The 16,238-nt window shown below is 42.5% G+C and overlaps 1 protein-coding gene across 2 annotated transcripts in view; it reads right to left on the reverse strand.

Annotated features, from left to right (window-relative positions):
- The window catches only part of Msh4 (mutS homolog 4), a 48,998-nt gene that overhangs the window by 21,107 nt on the left and 11,653 nt on the right, over window positions 1–16,238 (reverse strand). For both annotated transcript variants that reach the window (NM_031870.3, NM_001282054.1), the window contains 5 exons: window positions 11,866–11,981; window positions 10,443–10,616; window positions 8,571–8,743; window positions 5,484–5,551; window positions 1,112–1,186 (listed from right to left, as the gene is read on the reverse strand). In NM_031870.3, the coding sequence (NP_114076.1) occupies window positions 1,112–1,186; window positions 5,484–5,551; window positions 8,571–8,743; window positions 10,443–10,616; window positions 11,866–11,981 (606 nt within the window). The remainder of the gene's footprint in view (window positions 1–1,111; window positions 1,187–5,483; window positions 5,552–8,570; window positions 8,744–10,442; window positions 10,617–11,865; window positions 11,982–16,238) is intronic.

A 16,238-nucleotide genomic window follows, 5' to 3' on the forward strand; every position in this document is an offset into this window, starting at 1 on the left:
CTACAGATAATTTCAATATTTGGATGTATATATTTATAAATGAGCAGTTTCTCCCTCCCCATACAGTAGAAATGGGATTGAGAACTTTCTTCTTCAGTGGGAACTGCGAATGGGCACTAACTGAACAAAGGGCAGAGGAGGAGGAAACAGTGACTCGCTTGAGCTTGGGGAGACTGGACGGCTATGGCTTGATCTGCTTCTGGATGGGAGCAGTATGTCCATGCTGGGGACCTGAAGAGTCCACAGAAGCATAAAAACTCAGTCACTCATAGCTCAAGTTCCTTTCCAAAGATTATATATCTAAATATTAGGGTACAATTCCTGCCTCCATCTGAAATATAAAAACTTATATAACTATATGTTCCCTTTTCCCTCACTTAATATACCATGGACATCAGAAGCTTTTTATTTCAATGTTCAATCATTTAGTTTTATGTGTATGTGTGTAGGCATGTGCACACCACAGCACATGTATGAAGGTTAGAAGATATCATGCAGGGTCTTCCACTTTATACGTCTTAGGAATCATATTCAGGTGGTCAGGTTGACAGCAAGTGTTTAACCCACTGAGCTCAACAGCAGTTTCTTAAACTTAAAATATTCCAACTTTGTTTGTTTTTCTTAGAGAAAAAGAACATAAAGTTGGGTGTAGGGAGGTAGGGAGATCTGAAGAAGGGAAAACATGATGAAAATATATTGCATACTTTTTTAATAAACAAAAAATGTTTTTTAAAAGTGCTACAATCGAGTTTAAAGACATTAATGGTTATGGGTGAAGTCTTTTAGAAAACCACAGAGAAAATTACTACCATTAAACAACTGAAATGAGTGTGGGATACAGATAGCAGTATTATAATAATGTTAACTATTCTGGATTTGATAACTATATTGAGGTTATGTAGGACACCCTTGCTCATAGAAAAGACATGATTAGTATTTAAATACTATAACTTATTTTAAGTGGGTCAGTAACACGTATTTATGTATGCATGTTCTATATATGTAAAGGGAGAAAACGCACTATTCTTACAACTTCTAAGTTTACTTTTTTCTAAAGAAAATGTCTAAAAATAGTATTTTATATGTTTTGTGCAATACACATGTGAATTACCTTTAAAGGCTCCACAAGTTCCAATGTATGCTTCAGATAGATCAAATTTGTTATCTTTGATTCAGCTGCGTTAACCTGTCCAGATAAAAAACAAATGTAAACACCCTAAGTTTCAATTCAGTGATGGGTTTCCTCTTGGCCAGTCAACTTCTACGAATAATAATATCCCATAGAATTATACATCAGCAAAGCCCAGATAGTGGTTAGAAATTACTGACCATAACTATAAACCCAATATGCTGGTCTCCTGAAACTTTGATGAGAGTTCACATAATTGTACTAATTTTCATTCTATTTCAGTATCTTTGGTGCAATTTAAACTGTAACAGTCAAAGGAAACACAGCAGCAATACAAATACTTAGCAGCAGCAAGAGACTGATATTAACTAAATAAGACACAAAGCTTCTTGTAAACAGGTTGAATCTCAGTTTCTCAGGTGGCTTAGAAAAACTTTCCCCCTTGGTTCCTGTTGGGCAAGTGTCTTAGATGTGTCTTAGTCAGGGTTTCTATTCCTGCACAAACATCATGACCAAGAAGCAAGTTGGGGAGGAAAGGGTTTATTCGGCTTACACTTCCATACTGCTGTTCATCACCAAGGAAGTCAGGACTGGAACTCAAGCAGGTCAGAAAGCAGGAGCTGATGCAGAAGCCATGGAGGGATGTTCTTTACTGGCTGGCTTCCCCTGGCTTGCTCAGCCTGCTCTCTTATAGAACCAAGACCACCAGCCCAGAGATGGTCCCACCCACAAGGGGCCTTTCCCCCTTGATCACTAATTGAGAAAATGCTTTACAGGTTGGATCTCATGGAGACATTTCCTCAACTGAAGCTCCTTTCTCTGTGATAACTCCAGCTGTGTCAAGTTGACACAAAACTAGCCAATACAGCAAGCAAAACAATTTTAACAATTTTAGTGTCTCAAATTAATAATAGCCTTTCAGAATATCGCACTTAAAATGATATAAATAAACCTCACAGATTAAACTATGGTCTCAAAAGCTGAGCAAAGGCATGAGCAAATGTAACACTGACGGGAGACGGGCTGAAGATGTCAGTGATGATGCACTGAACTTTATGTGAGGCCTCACCTGGATTCTCAGTACAAAGGACCTAGATTGTGAACAGAAGACCCAGTGTGCAAGAAACATCATGAATGTTTTTAGTCCTTAAAGATGTAATCTCATATTCTCTTACAGTGCATTCCTGACACTAAATAGAAGATCAAAATAAATAAAACTAAGCAGGAAAAAGCATCATTATCACCAGAAGGGAGAAGGGAGAAAGAGAGAAAGAGTCAAGCTATAGGTAGTGAAGCAGGAGTCTAGAAATGGACCCCAGAACAGACAACAATTTGACTTATGGCCAAGTTCATAAGTCAAAGTTCATAAGAACCTTTCTATAAATGGCAGCAGCACAATTGTGAATCCATCTGGGTAAAGAAACATGGCTCTTTGTCCTGCACACACAAATTAATACAAATGAATTTACAGAGCTAAATAAAAAAGTAAAGTGATAAAGCATTTGGAATGTGTCAACTAATGACCGGCAACTAATTTCACCTGCCTGTCACACACCAAACTGACAGCCAAGGTTGGTACATCTACTTTGTAGTCTTGTCCAAGTCCAAGCCTCCCGTCACAAACCTCAGCATTTGCCCGTAAAGACACCTTCCCTTAAAGATGTGCTGGCACTGTAGTCATAAAGTCCTTCTCTCTTCCCTGCCCTCCTTTCCCCTGGCCCCTCTTCACACTCCTGACTTGAGCATCTTCCCCTCTTGTGATAACAAAATGTTTGGCATTGGTGTCTCTGCATCACCATTCAGTTGTAATTGTGGGCTAAAGTTAAAGCATTACTATAGCATGAACAATTTTATTATGAATTATCTGTCTTAGTTAGGGTTTTACTGCTGTGATCAGACACCATGTCCAAGGCAAAAGGCAACTCTTACAAGGACAACATTTAATTGGGGCTGGATTACAGGTTTAGAGGGTCCATTATCAAGGTGGGAGCATGGCAGCATCCAGGCAGGCATGGTAAGGAGGAGCTGAGAGGTCTACATCTTCATCTGAAGGCTGCTAGCAGAATACTGGCTTCCAGGCAGCTAGGATGAGGGTCTTAAAGCCCATGTCTACAGGGACACACTTTCTCCAATAAGGCCACACCTTCTAATAGTGCCTCTCCCTGGGCCAAGTATATGTAAACCATCACATTATCCATTTTAGAAAACAAGGAGGGTTTTTAAGGGCCTGGAGAGATGGTTCAGAGGTTAAGAGCACTAACTGCTCTTCCAGAGGTCCTGAGTTCAATTCCCAGCAATCACGTGGATTACCACAACCATCTGTAATGGGATCCCATGCCCTCTTCTGGTGTGTCTGAAGACAGTGACAGTGTACTCACATATATAAAATAAATAAATCTTTAAAAAGGAGAAGGAAGAGAAAGGGAGGAGGAGGAGGGGAAGAAGAGGAGGAGAGGATGAGGGGAGGAGGAGGAGGGGAAGAAGAGGAGGAGAGGATGAGGGGAGGAGGAGGAGGGAAAGAAGAGGAGGAGAGGATAAGGGGAGGAGGGGGGGGAAGAAGAGGAAGGGAGGAGGAGGAGGGGAGGAAGAGGAAGATGAGGAAGACGAGGAGGAGCAACAGCAGCAGACAGGTTTTTAAGTCAAATGACTCCAGCTCTATAATTAGAATGTTCAGGACAGGATCAGCAAACAGAGCAAAAACAAAGAAGCGATGGAAAGTAGACAAATCCACCTTACCCAGGGGTGGTCCTTGTCTTGAGGTTCATCAACAGAAGAATAGACATAGAAATTGAGGTGGAACATATGTTTTAGTCAACTGTGATGAGTGAAATTTTGGGAAAATCAATGAAATTCAAGATAAGTGAAATAAGCTAGTCTTAGACTCAGATAGACAAATTTCACATTTTTGGCACATACAGAATCTATGTTCTAAAGTGTGGGAGAATGAGGAAGGGCATCAAGGAGGAAATATGAACAAAGCACAATATGTGTGCAAATACAACCTAATGGTAAATATGAACAAACACAGTGGCATATGTGTAAAAGCAGATCCTAATGGTAATTATGATTTTGTACACTAGTTAAAAGCATGAAATAAAGCAGCAAGTATCCCAAGGGGAGCCATGGAGGTGATAACCCCTAGCAGATCAGGGAGGCGCACATTCAAGTCACCACATCATATGAGAGCAGGCCACTGAAGATTCCACAGACACAGGAGATATGGGGGCATTGTGAGCAACTGCATGCCAGTAAGTTTACGAAGTCTTTGAGAGGCACAACTTAACAAAGTTCATTCCATTGGAATTACATCTCATCTATTTTATTCAAGTTTTCTACAGAGTATAGGTACTGATGGCCATGCTCACAAAAGCTCTGTAACAGGTAAGGAAGGAAGAACGAAGCTTCACACAAATGCTGCCAGACACTGAGGAAGGATAGTTCCACAGCTCCACTATGGAGCTAGCCGACTCTCTTCCATCACTTGTATAGACTGGATCATAAAGGCTTCTCTCACTTAGAGGCTCCCAGCTATGTCGTGCCTGTCAGCAGCAGGCATTTCCTACCTCATGATGCTTCTATTACAAAAGGACTCTGCTCTCTAAAGCACTAAGAAATTCCCCCAAATATGCATTAAGTACCAATGAATTTATACAAGTCATCACACTCAAGTTTTAGAAATGTACACAGCTCCTTTTCAAGTGTATGTACATAAATATACACATATGTAATTAAATATCCTTCAGTTCACCCTGAAAGGAAAAATATAAATAGTCTATTATGTTCTTTATCTGTAATTATGTCCTTTACCTATAAGAGCTACTTAAATTTGAAAATTATACATAGAGGTTTCACTTTTTAAAGATTAAGCATATTTGAAAACTAATCAAAATTCATTTGATGATTGCTTTGAAGAACGATATAGCAAGACCTGATAGTGTACGCCTTTAACCTCAGCACACAGGAAGGAGGGGCAGGTGGATCTAAAGTGGTCTACATTGTGAGTTCTAGGACAGCCAAGACTTCTGAGACCCCATTTCAAAAACAAAACAAAGAAAATACAACAGACAGAAAACAATATGTAAACTTTAGGGCTAACATAAGTTTGTATATAGTAGGAAATGGCTTAGATTATAAGTTAGTTGAAAAGTATATATTGAGTAAATATCTGATTAGCTTACGTACACTAATTCTTCAACTACCAAGTGCTGCTCCCTAAGGCAGAAGACTCTGCTGGCATCAGTCAGTAAGGGCAGTGAGGTGCGCTTACTTACCCATGACATTCTCATCACTGTCCATCAACACAAGCTGTGTTTCATAAGGCAACAGCATAGCACATGGTACCTGTAACACATACCGTGTCTTGCTTTGGGATTTGAACTAAAACAGAAAGCAGCTGCTCCGTATCCAGGAATCTTGATATGACTGCAACAGAAAGTGGGGGTTTGAACTTCATAGACCAATCAAAGCAAGGGTATTCTGGGGTTATTCACTGGAGCACAGACTACATATGCCGCAGGGAAGTTAGTGGTGACTTAGGCACAGCCAAATCCCAGTCAATGTCTGTATCCTATATAATCACAGGGCAGGAAAGAGACTTGTGGTCTTGTGATGGCCGCCTGTCCCAACAAGACAAAGTTAAGTCATGGCTGATGGCAGCTCGCCTGCTTCAGACCCATGATGGATCATGAACTTAGCTGACAATGGTCATGTGTTACCTGAGTAGCATATATAACGCCACACTCTAAGTGAACAAGTAGCTCCCCATTTGGCAAGGGGAACATACATTAAGGCCTGTGGGTTTGTAAGTGGTTAGCTGTTAGTGTGTCCCCCCATGAGAACAGTCCCAGTAGTGATGAGCTCAGGCAGACTTCCTCCAGTCCCTGCCACAAGCTCCATAAAACCCACTGGTCAGCACAGCACAGCACAGCACAGCACAGCACAGCACAGCACACACAGCACAGCACAGCACAGCACAGCACAGCACAGCACAGCACAGCACAGCACAGCACAGCACACACAGCACACACAGCACACACAGCACACACAGCACAGCACAGGACAGCGCAGCACAGCGCAGCACACACAGCACAGCACAGCACAGCACAGCACAGCACAGCACAGCACAGCACAGCACAGCAGTGTTCCTCCCTCAGAATCTCACACTTTGGAGAGTTCCTACATTTCCTTAGTAACGTGTTTGTCTACTTACTCCCTGTCTGTGTTTCCTTATTCTTCTTGGGTGAGAAGTAATAAATCCTGAAGCCAATGGCTTGAGGTGGTCTTGTATTCTGTTAAGTTTCTGGGACACTAGCTCCTCAGTTAATCTCACTAAGGGCCTAGAAAGGATTCATCCCTCTCAAAGAACCTATTTCCCTGCCTCAATAAATAAGCCTGAGAGCAATTGAGGAAACTCCCTGAAGTCAATCTCTGGCTTCCACACCCATCCACACATGTATATAAGCACACATGTGACATACATACACACACAGACACACACACAAACATGCATACTATACACATATACACAAACACACAAAGAAATAACTTCAAGTTCTGGGCTGGGAATATATGCTATGAGTCTACTAAACAGCAAGTTTGATAGTGGTAATGGTAGAATATGAAGATTGATGCAAAAGTGAATTCATGTGCAAGGATGTGCATCAAAGACAAAACAAGAGGGATGGGACAATAACAGAAAAAGAAAGTGACAAGAATATACTTTCAGCTGAATGTGGTGGTACACACTTGCCCATAATGTAAGTACTCTGAAGATTTGCAAATTGGAAGCCAGTCTGGATTATATAGCAGATCCTGTCTCAATGAGAAGGGAGGGCTATAACTCCAGTTCCACAGGATACAACGCCTCCGGCCTCCGAGAGCACCTACATGCATGTGGTACACATAAATTCATGCTGCCACACATGTACACATAAATAAAAATACATTTTTAAGAAGGAAACGGGAAGAGCGGAAGGGTTTTGTAGAGGGAAGTGGGGAGAAGGAAAAGAGAGGGAAGAGAAAATAAAATGAAGGAAAAGGAGAGAAAGGGGGAAGAAAAGGAGAGAGGGACAAAGGAGGGAAGAGAAAGGGGAGGGACAGAGAGAATGCCAGGGGAAATCCTGTACAAGGCTTGACTGATCCTGGAAAGGAGTTCTGGAAGCTCGGCTTTCACACACCATTAAAGGGCTCTACTTACCCAAAGGCAGCCTCTTAGGACAGCCTCAGTATGACAGCAAAAGCAAAAGCAGAGGGCAATGTAAGAGGGATCCCAGGTGCTCAGAGAGCTAAGCACAGCTCAAACGGTGCCTCTGACAGAAGCATCTCAGCGCAGTTGTGAGACCAGAAACAAAGTGGCAGCAGACTGGGATGTGCTGGAGAAAGGACCTTCCACAGTTAAAGTAGAAGGAAAACTATGGAGAGAGCCAGAGAAGGTGAAATCCAAGGAGAATTCAAGTCCCCATGGAAAAAGCCTACAAACACACAAAGACCAACTCAGGAGATAAGCCAGTTGGACAGAGATGCAGCCAGATGAAGGAACTAGCGTAGACAGGCACGGAGTACTGCCTGGGTGTTATAGCCCTCCCTTTACTGCTTCTAGGTAAACAGAAGGACAGAAAAAGTGGTGTGCACACTGCATTTAGTGCAGGAAGTTTACAACATTTAAAAGCTGGAGCTTATTTCGCAGTGAAATAACTTAAAATTTTGGCACTTGGGATTTACACTAATGCTAGATAAACAGCTAACGGGATATTGCTGTGAACAATAAAGGAAAAGCTAAAGGTTAAAAGTATCCTCTTCTGGGGCTGGTGAGATGGCTCAGTGGGTAAGAGCACCCGACTGCTCTTCCAAAGGTCAGGAGTTCAAATCCCAGCAACCACATGGTGGCTCACAACCATCCGTAACGAGATCTGACTCCCTCTTCTGGAGTGTCTGAGGACAGCTACAGTGTACTTACATATAATAGATAAATAAAAAAATAAAATAAAAAAAAAAAAAAAAAAAAAAAAAAAAAAGTATCCTCTTCTGAGGGCTGGAGAGAGGGCTTAGTGGTTAAAAGCATTGGCTGTTCTTCCAGAAGACCTGAGCACCCACACAGCAGCTCATGACTGCCTGTAATTCCAGCACCCTCTTCTGGCCTTGGCAGGCACCAGACACACAGTGCACTGACATACACAGGCAAAACACCCATACACATTTTAAAGATTAAAAAAAAAGATTAAAAAAAAATCTTTCAAGAATTTGCACCTTCAGTGACCTAGCTTTCAGAAACTTAAACAAAAACTTAAATAAACTGAGTGCATTTTAATTTAAAATTAGTTAAGGTAGGCATAGTGGCATGTCCTATAATCCTAGCAGTTGGGAGATGCAGGCAGGAAGGTCTGAGTTTCAAGACCAACCTGGGCTACATTGAGCCTCTAAGTAAATAATCAAATGTGCTCACCTGACTGGAGTCCAAAGAAGAGCTCCTCGTCCTGCAGCAGCTCCTGGACACAGTCCAGCCGCATGCTGATCGTCTCCACATCAACCAGAGGCTCCAGGATGTTGGAGCGCAGCCTTCGGCTCCCTCCCGCAGTCTTGGTGTAATTTAAAACACCGAAGAGAGTGTGATTACTCCTTCCAAAAGATAAGGTGGGAATCTTATTAAGGAGAAAAAGAAAAATCCTTTTCCTTTTAACTCTGAAATAATTCTATAATCTACATCAATGATGCATAAACTTTATTATACAGTCAAATTACATGGGGATTCTAATTCAGTAAGTCTGAGTTAAGGCCTAAAAGATACATTTTGTTTATGTTTATGTTTGGTTGATTATTTTAGACGGGGTCTCCTGTAGCACAGGCCATCCTTGAACTTTCATACCTCAGCATGACCTTGAATCAAGATCCTCCCAACCACAGCCCTAAGTGCTGATATTAGAGGCGTGGTATGTGACCACATCTGGTTTGAGAGCCTTCTTGCTAGATCCCAAGTATGGCATCACTGAACCACGTGTGGTTAACAAGGATCAAAGGCATCTCCTACACTAAGCCTGAGCACACGAGACAGACATGGTTCCTGCATCCATGGGCTTTACAGGTCAGTGAGTGATGGCCAATAATCTTTATCAATCTACTGCTCATGACTAAGGATGAAACAAAGTGTAGGGATAGATAGACAATCACGTTCATCATATGAAAAATGGTCTTGGTCTGATGTGATGCCTCAGTGAGTGATGGTGCCTGCCACCAAGACTGGTGACCTGAGCTTGATCCCTGAAACCCACATGGAAAAAGGAGAAAACCAACTCTTGTAAATTGTCCTCTGACTTCCACATACATGTCATGGAATTTGTGTGAGCATGCATACACTCACACACAATTAAATCACTATAAAACAAGTGATTTTAAATAATTACCAGAGTTGGTCATTGGCTTTCGATATTCTTATAACACAAGGAGGGTAACACAAAATCAACTGTAGAGCAATGTCAATGGATATGCTAGTGGTGTCAGTGGCAGCTAAGTGTATCTGCATTCCTCCTGACTGGTGACAGTGAGCATCCGTCTATGAACTCACTGGTGTCCACACAAAGAGACAACTCTGATCTCATAGTGGATAAGACACCGTTTACTCTAAAGCTAAATATAAGGAACAATGACCCAGTAATGCAGATTTAGGTTACCCCAAATTCCATGTGAAATGGACAGGGTTTTATAAAATTTTTATTGCAATAGAACAAGAAGGTCCTAAATTGGGGCTCTGTAATGTGCTGGTGGACCGTGACATAGGGATGACAGCAAAGCAGAGAAATTTCATCTGCAGCCTCAGGTGCTGCTTCATGACTCTGGGCCTTTGGTTGGTAGAAAAATACAGTTTTGTTAATTCATTGCAAAGTGTTTTTATCTGTTTGTCAGAGGTGGGTGTGGATAGGCTCTTACAGGCTAAGGATAGCCCGAGCTGACACGGTATCATCAGCTCGGCCCCTGCACGTGCCTCTCCCCGCTCAGCCTCCCCCCCTCACTGCAGCCAGCTCATCAGCCTTGCGGAAGGCACAGTGTCTTCCTAGGCACTCAGGCTCACACAGGAAATCTGTTACCTCTTTTGCTTATGGCCCTTCACCTAATCTTGGAGACTGAAGTTTTGCTTTTTGTTGGTTTGTTCTTTTGAAAACCTGGTTTTGTGAAAAATCTGACTTCAGAAACAACACGGCGATGATTTAAGTGTTTATTTACTGTTTCTCCACCTATAATTTAAACAACTTTCAAGCAACTAATCCCAGAAATTGACGACATGAAATTTAGTAAGTCAGGAGAAAACGTCAGGTTGTCTTACCTGTAGTCCTGGTTATTAACTAACAACTCCAGGTTTTGGGCCGATGATGAATCTATCATGGCTGTCTGCTCACTACCTTGGAAATAAATCTTTAGCGATTTGGGTGCATACACTGAATTCTGAATGAATTCGACATACTTTAATAAAGCTGCAGCAGCTGCAAGGCAGTAATACCTGTGAGTGACCACAGTACAACAGTGTCAACTTAGGGTAAACAAACAGAGAGTAGTTCTTAAATCCAAAGGGGAAAAAAAGACATTGAGAATGAAAATTTTGGAAACTAAGTAAATAATATTAGATTGCTTTAACAATGGATACATTTTCATTTGTTTTAAATCAGTCTAGTCTAGAGCTGCCTGGAATCCACCAAACCTTGAGCATCATCCTTCCAAGTGCTGAGATTACAGATGAGAGCCACCATGCTCCGCTAGAAAAGGCAGCCTTGGAAGTCTGTCACTTTCAGGATAGTATACTTTAACACACTGCTTATTAGAAGACAACATTCAGCAAGGGAGGGTAGTACATGCCTTTAACCCCAGCATGTGGGAGACAAGGGCCAATCTAGTCTACACAGCAAGATCCAGGCCAGCCAGGGTACATAGTGAGGTGGAAGGAGGCAGGAGTGAGGGGTGAGGGGGAGAAAGAAGAAAAGGGAAGGAGGAGGGAGAGGAGGCGGAGGAGGCAGAACAGGAAGAATAGGAGGAAGAGAAAGAAGAGGGAAGGAGAAGGGGGAGGAGGAAGAGAAGGAGAAGGAAGGGGGAGGAAGAGAAAGAGGAAGAACGGTAGCAGTTTCTTCCTTAAGACATTATCACTTGATAGGCCTGACTAGCTAGGAACTTAGTACACAGCTCTAACTGACCTCGAGCTTGCAGGACTCCTCCCGCCTCAAGCCCCAGAGAGCTAAGATTAAAACTATGGGCTGGGGCTGGCGAGATGGCTCAGTGGGTAAGAGCACCCGGCTGCTCTTCCGAAGGTCCAGAGTTCAAATCCCAGCAACCACATGGTGGCTCACAACCATCCCTTACGAGATCTGACTCCCTCTTCTGGAGTGTCTGAAGACAGCTACAGTGTACTTACATATAATCAATAAATAAATCTTTAAAAAAAAAAAAAAAAAAAACTATGGGCTGTATTCCTGTCCCGCCAACTATGTCTCTCTTCTGGGACTCACATTTCTAGCATCCTGTAGCCAATCAAAACTTTTCACTATGAAGTAAAACTACCATAGCAATAAGTTAGAATTCATTTGGAAAAAATCTAACTTACACCAGAAATGTACACCTTATCCATAGTTTGAGTAACCCTTGTATGTCAGTAATAACTGAATGTGCGTTTGAGCCAGGTACTGTCCTAGAGGCAGTAATACAAAGAACACAGAGAAGCTGCTGTCCATGGGGAAGCGGCACTGGACAGCTGTACTCACCTGGACTGCACCTCCATTAGCACAGAACTGAACTCAGCTATGCACAACTGCTCAATGTACTCTAAGCCCTTTGTTTCGTTGAAGTATTTCCTTTGGACTGTAGTGAAATTAACGTTCTGAAAAGAGATTTAAATTTTAAAATAAATCATTAAATGGCAAGTTGCCATTCAATACTGATCTCTTGTCTAAGCCTAGTGGACCATACCTACAATCCCAACACTAGAAAAGCTGGGGCAGGAGGATTTTCATGAGTTCAAAGTAGGATAACAGCTTGTCTTAAAAACAAAACAACCTGCACAAAAAAAACTCTGATTTCTTAAACACTTCACAGTATATGAGTGGGTATCTTAAATATTGTAGAAAGTTGTTTTTATTGTTTCCGATATTTAAATAAAAGTTTCTCATTTATAAAATGAAAATGGAAACTGAAAGTAGTGGCATATATCTTTAATCCCACCATCTCAGAGGCAGTAGCAAGTGGATCTCTGTGAGTTCGAGGCCAGGCTGGTATAAATTGTGATTTGCGTAGTGAGTGAGACACTCTTAGAGAAAATAAAGAAAGTGGCTCTCCATCTTTCTGTGTGAATAACAGTACACTCTATGGTTCTCAGCTAGACGTTATTTTCATGAACTAACTGAATATATTAAGGACAATAATAGAAGGATAAGCATGAGAGTCTCTGACATGTAGAAGTGTATTCCACGGACACATCACCCAGGTTTTCAGGTAAGTGAAAGTAACTGAGAAGAGGTGCAGCTTTAGAACTAGGCGGTGCAATGATGGAAATACACCAACTCCACTGTCAAATCCAGGAGCTGAGCTTCCACAGGGCAAGTTATTCAGAAGCGATACAGTGGCCCCTGGGTATTTTATTCTTTGCTTATTTTATTTTATTTTAGACTAGATGTCACTGTTTTGTGAAGGGTGGCCTGGGTGCCATGACCAATGACAGTGGTACTCTTTATTTAATGAAACGATGGAAAAAGAATATAAAGTTGTGAACTAAGAGTTTAATTACTTTGGAAAAAAAAGAAGGGTAGATAAAGGCAGGTGATCCTAGCAGTGAGGCTAAGGGAAAAAGATCAAGAGTTCAAGGCCAGCCTGCGTTGCATGAGACCTCTCCCTCACCCCACAAAGTATTGACAGGAAAGATGATGGAAAAGTGGACTGTAGAGTGTGTTTGCTACGACTAAAGGAGACATCAGCAGGAATGAACACATATGCCAGGACTTGGTTAAGTGTCTCATTTAACTTCACAACAATTCCACAACATGAGTCTTTTTGTTCCAATGTTCTGTAACTAAAATTCTGTAAAGTCAAGCAACTGTTCACATAGCATTCACTTTAGAGTTAGATTCTGCCAGGCAGTGGTGGTGTACGCCTTCAATCCCAACACTTGAGAGGCAGAGGCAGGTGGATTTCTGAGTTTGAGGCCAGGCTGGTCTACAAAGTGAGTTCCAGGACAGCCAGGGCTACACAGAGAAACCTTGTGTCGAAAACAACAACAACAACAACAAAAAAGTAAAATAGTGTTCGACTTCTTTAATCCTGAGTTCATGCCTCCTCCAGTTCACACGGCTTCTGGCTTAGGTGGCCTCTGGCGAGTGAGTAATACAGAAACAGTAACAGCACATCCATTTTTCTCTCTTGTAATACTTTTGGCTGAAATATTTTTGTGCTCTGCTCCTTGACTCCATGAAGGATGTTTGTTAATACATAACTCCATCCCTGATACTATCTCCAATCACTTTATATGAAATACCTGTTATTTTTAAAACAAACTCCCAAAATATTTGATTTTACCAAATGAAGACTCAGGAGCCAGACACTGTGGTGGAAGCTTGTTAGCTCAGAGAGGCAGAGAAGGCACCCAGCTGACCTTTCTCATCAACTGATGTCAGGAAAGGAAACAACCAGTCCTCCTCCTCCACACTGTCTTACAAACCCTTCCAAACTGAATGTCCTTTCTACTTCCTGTGTGTCTCTCTGTCCATCCTCCTGACCTCCTCTCACTATGTTTTTTTCCTACATTCACTCCCTGTCAGTTGGTTGCCTTGTTGGTGGTGTCTGTTCACAGCAGTAAAATCCTAAGACATAAGTTTGTACAAGGGACAGGGGCATTGTTGTTATAGGCCTGACCATGCTTTTGTTTGGAAGAATGTAGATTTTGGGACTTTGGATTTGAAAAGCAGTGGAATGCTTTAAATGGGGATTAATGAGCTATCCTGGTAGGGCTATGGAAGACTTTGTTACTGAGAGTGATTTGAATTGTACGGACCTGGCCCAAGAGGTTTCAGTGAAGAATTTCAATATGTGGCCTAGAGACTGTTTTGTGGTATTTTGGTGAAGACTCTGGCAGCTTTTTGCCCTTGTCTGAAGAGTCTACCTGAAGCTAAGGTAAAGAGATTTATATTAATTACATTGACAAAGGGATTCTCAAAAAAGCCCAGCAGACTTTGTTCTCTGGTTAAGTCTCATGAAGTGTTTTGAACAAGCATAGCAAGCTGAGAAAGGAAAACTATAAACTATATGGTATTAACGGGGCACCAGGAAGTGAAATGGAGCTGAATCCTGTGTTCAAGGATATTAAATTGAATTAAGGGAGTAGTGACCTTGGGGCCAGGTCCCACCAACTAAGTTCAGGCACAGGCATGGTCATACAAGGTTTTAGTCACAGGAGGCAAAGACAAGCAGATCTCTGAGTTCAGGGCCAGCCTAGAACACAGCGAGTTCTGGGTGAAGTAAAGCTTGTGTCCAGTCTTGGTGGACCACAACTTCAATCTCAGTGCTTAGGAGACAGGCATGCAGATCTCTGAGTTTAAAGTCAGTCTATAAAGCAAGTTCCAGGACAGCCAAACTTAGGCAGTGAAGAAGCTGGAAAACAGAGAGCTGGTGACATTGTAATAGAAAAGGGGGGGGGGGGGGCATGTTCCAGCCCTAGCAAGCAGCAGTACTTGGCAGCTTTGGCCATGTGGCTCTGGCTTTAGAGTCCAGAATAGAAGGGACTACTGGGACAATTGATGCTGGTTAGCTGGTGCTAAGAAATTAGTGGTGACTAAGAAGAGACCAGCATCACTGAAGTGAAATCTTCTGGGAAGTGAACAAAGAAGCTGTGTTCCAGAGATAGCCAAGGTTGTACCTCGAGTTGCAGCTGTACTTGGTACTGTGTAAGAGTCACCCAGGTGGTACTGGTTTTGAAGGCATGAAAGGGTCATAAAGAGCAGCTGAGGCTTGGCACTGTGATAGGCCATGGAAGGCCAGCCACTGGAAGGCCATTGGTGAAGGTGAAGGTGCAGCCTCAGTTGCAGTTGACAGCCCAGGACTGAAGGGGTCATGCAAAGGATTTGAGGCTTGACACCATGAAGACAGCACATTGGTGAAGCCTGGTTGCAGGGGAAGACCCCAGCGTGTTGGAGATACCATTGCAAAGAAATGAATGATCACCAAGAACAGCAGTGGCAGTGGAGTGGATCAATCTGAGCTTAGAGTGCTACAGAGGGCAGAGCTCGAGAAGTGTGGCCAGCCCTTTGGAGGAGCCCAGAAGATCGTGTATGGATCTAGACATTGAAACAAAAAGCTGTAACACTGAAGTTCAAGATGCCAGAGCCGTGATCTATCTGCTGAGGAAAGCTGCTAACCGGGAGTGGAAACAGCCCAGGAGAAAGAAGTTTGTTGAAGTCAACAAAGATGAAAAAGGAGTTGAAGATCTGAAGACCACTTTGACATCACACATGAAGATGCAGAGTTTGGAGTTTTCCCAGCTGGTTTCCTGTCTTGCTTTGGGGGTTACAGTTAAATGATTGGATGAATGTCAGAAGAGACTTTGAAGTTTGGACTTTTAACATTGTTGAGACTGCATAGACTATGGGGTCTTTGGAAGTTGAACTAAATGTATTTTGCATTGTGCTATGTTTAGGTATGGCCCCCATAGACTCGTATGTTTGAACAAGCGTATGGGGGCCAGAAAGTGGAATATGGTGGTTTACATATGCTTGGCCCAGGGAGTGGCACTATTAGAAGGTGTGGCCCTTTTGGAGTAGGTGTGTCACTGTGGGTGTGGGCTTTAAGACTCTCATCCTAGCTGGGCGGTGGTGGCACACACCTTTAATCCCAGCACTTGGGAAGCAGAGGCAGGCAGATTTCTGAGTTCGAGGCCAGCCTGGTCTACAAAGTGAGTTCCAGACAGCCAGGACTATACAGAGAAATCCTGTCTCAAAAAAACAAAAAACAAAAACAAAACAAAACAAAAAACAAAACTCTCATCCTAGCAGCTTGGAAGCCAGTATTCTGCTAGCAGCTGTCAGATAAAGATGAAGAATTCTCAGCTCCTCCTGTACCATGCCTGCCTGGGGGCTGCCTTGTTCTGGCCTTG

Source organism: Mus musculus, chromosome 3, assembly GCF_000001635.26.
Source record: "Mus musculus strain C57BL/6J chromosome 3, GRCm38.p6 C57BL/6J".
Lineage (NCBI taxonomy): Eukaryota > Metazoa > Chordata > Mammalia > Rodentia > Muridae > Mus > Mus musculus.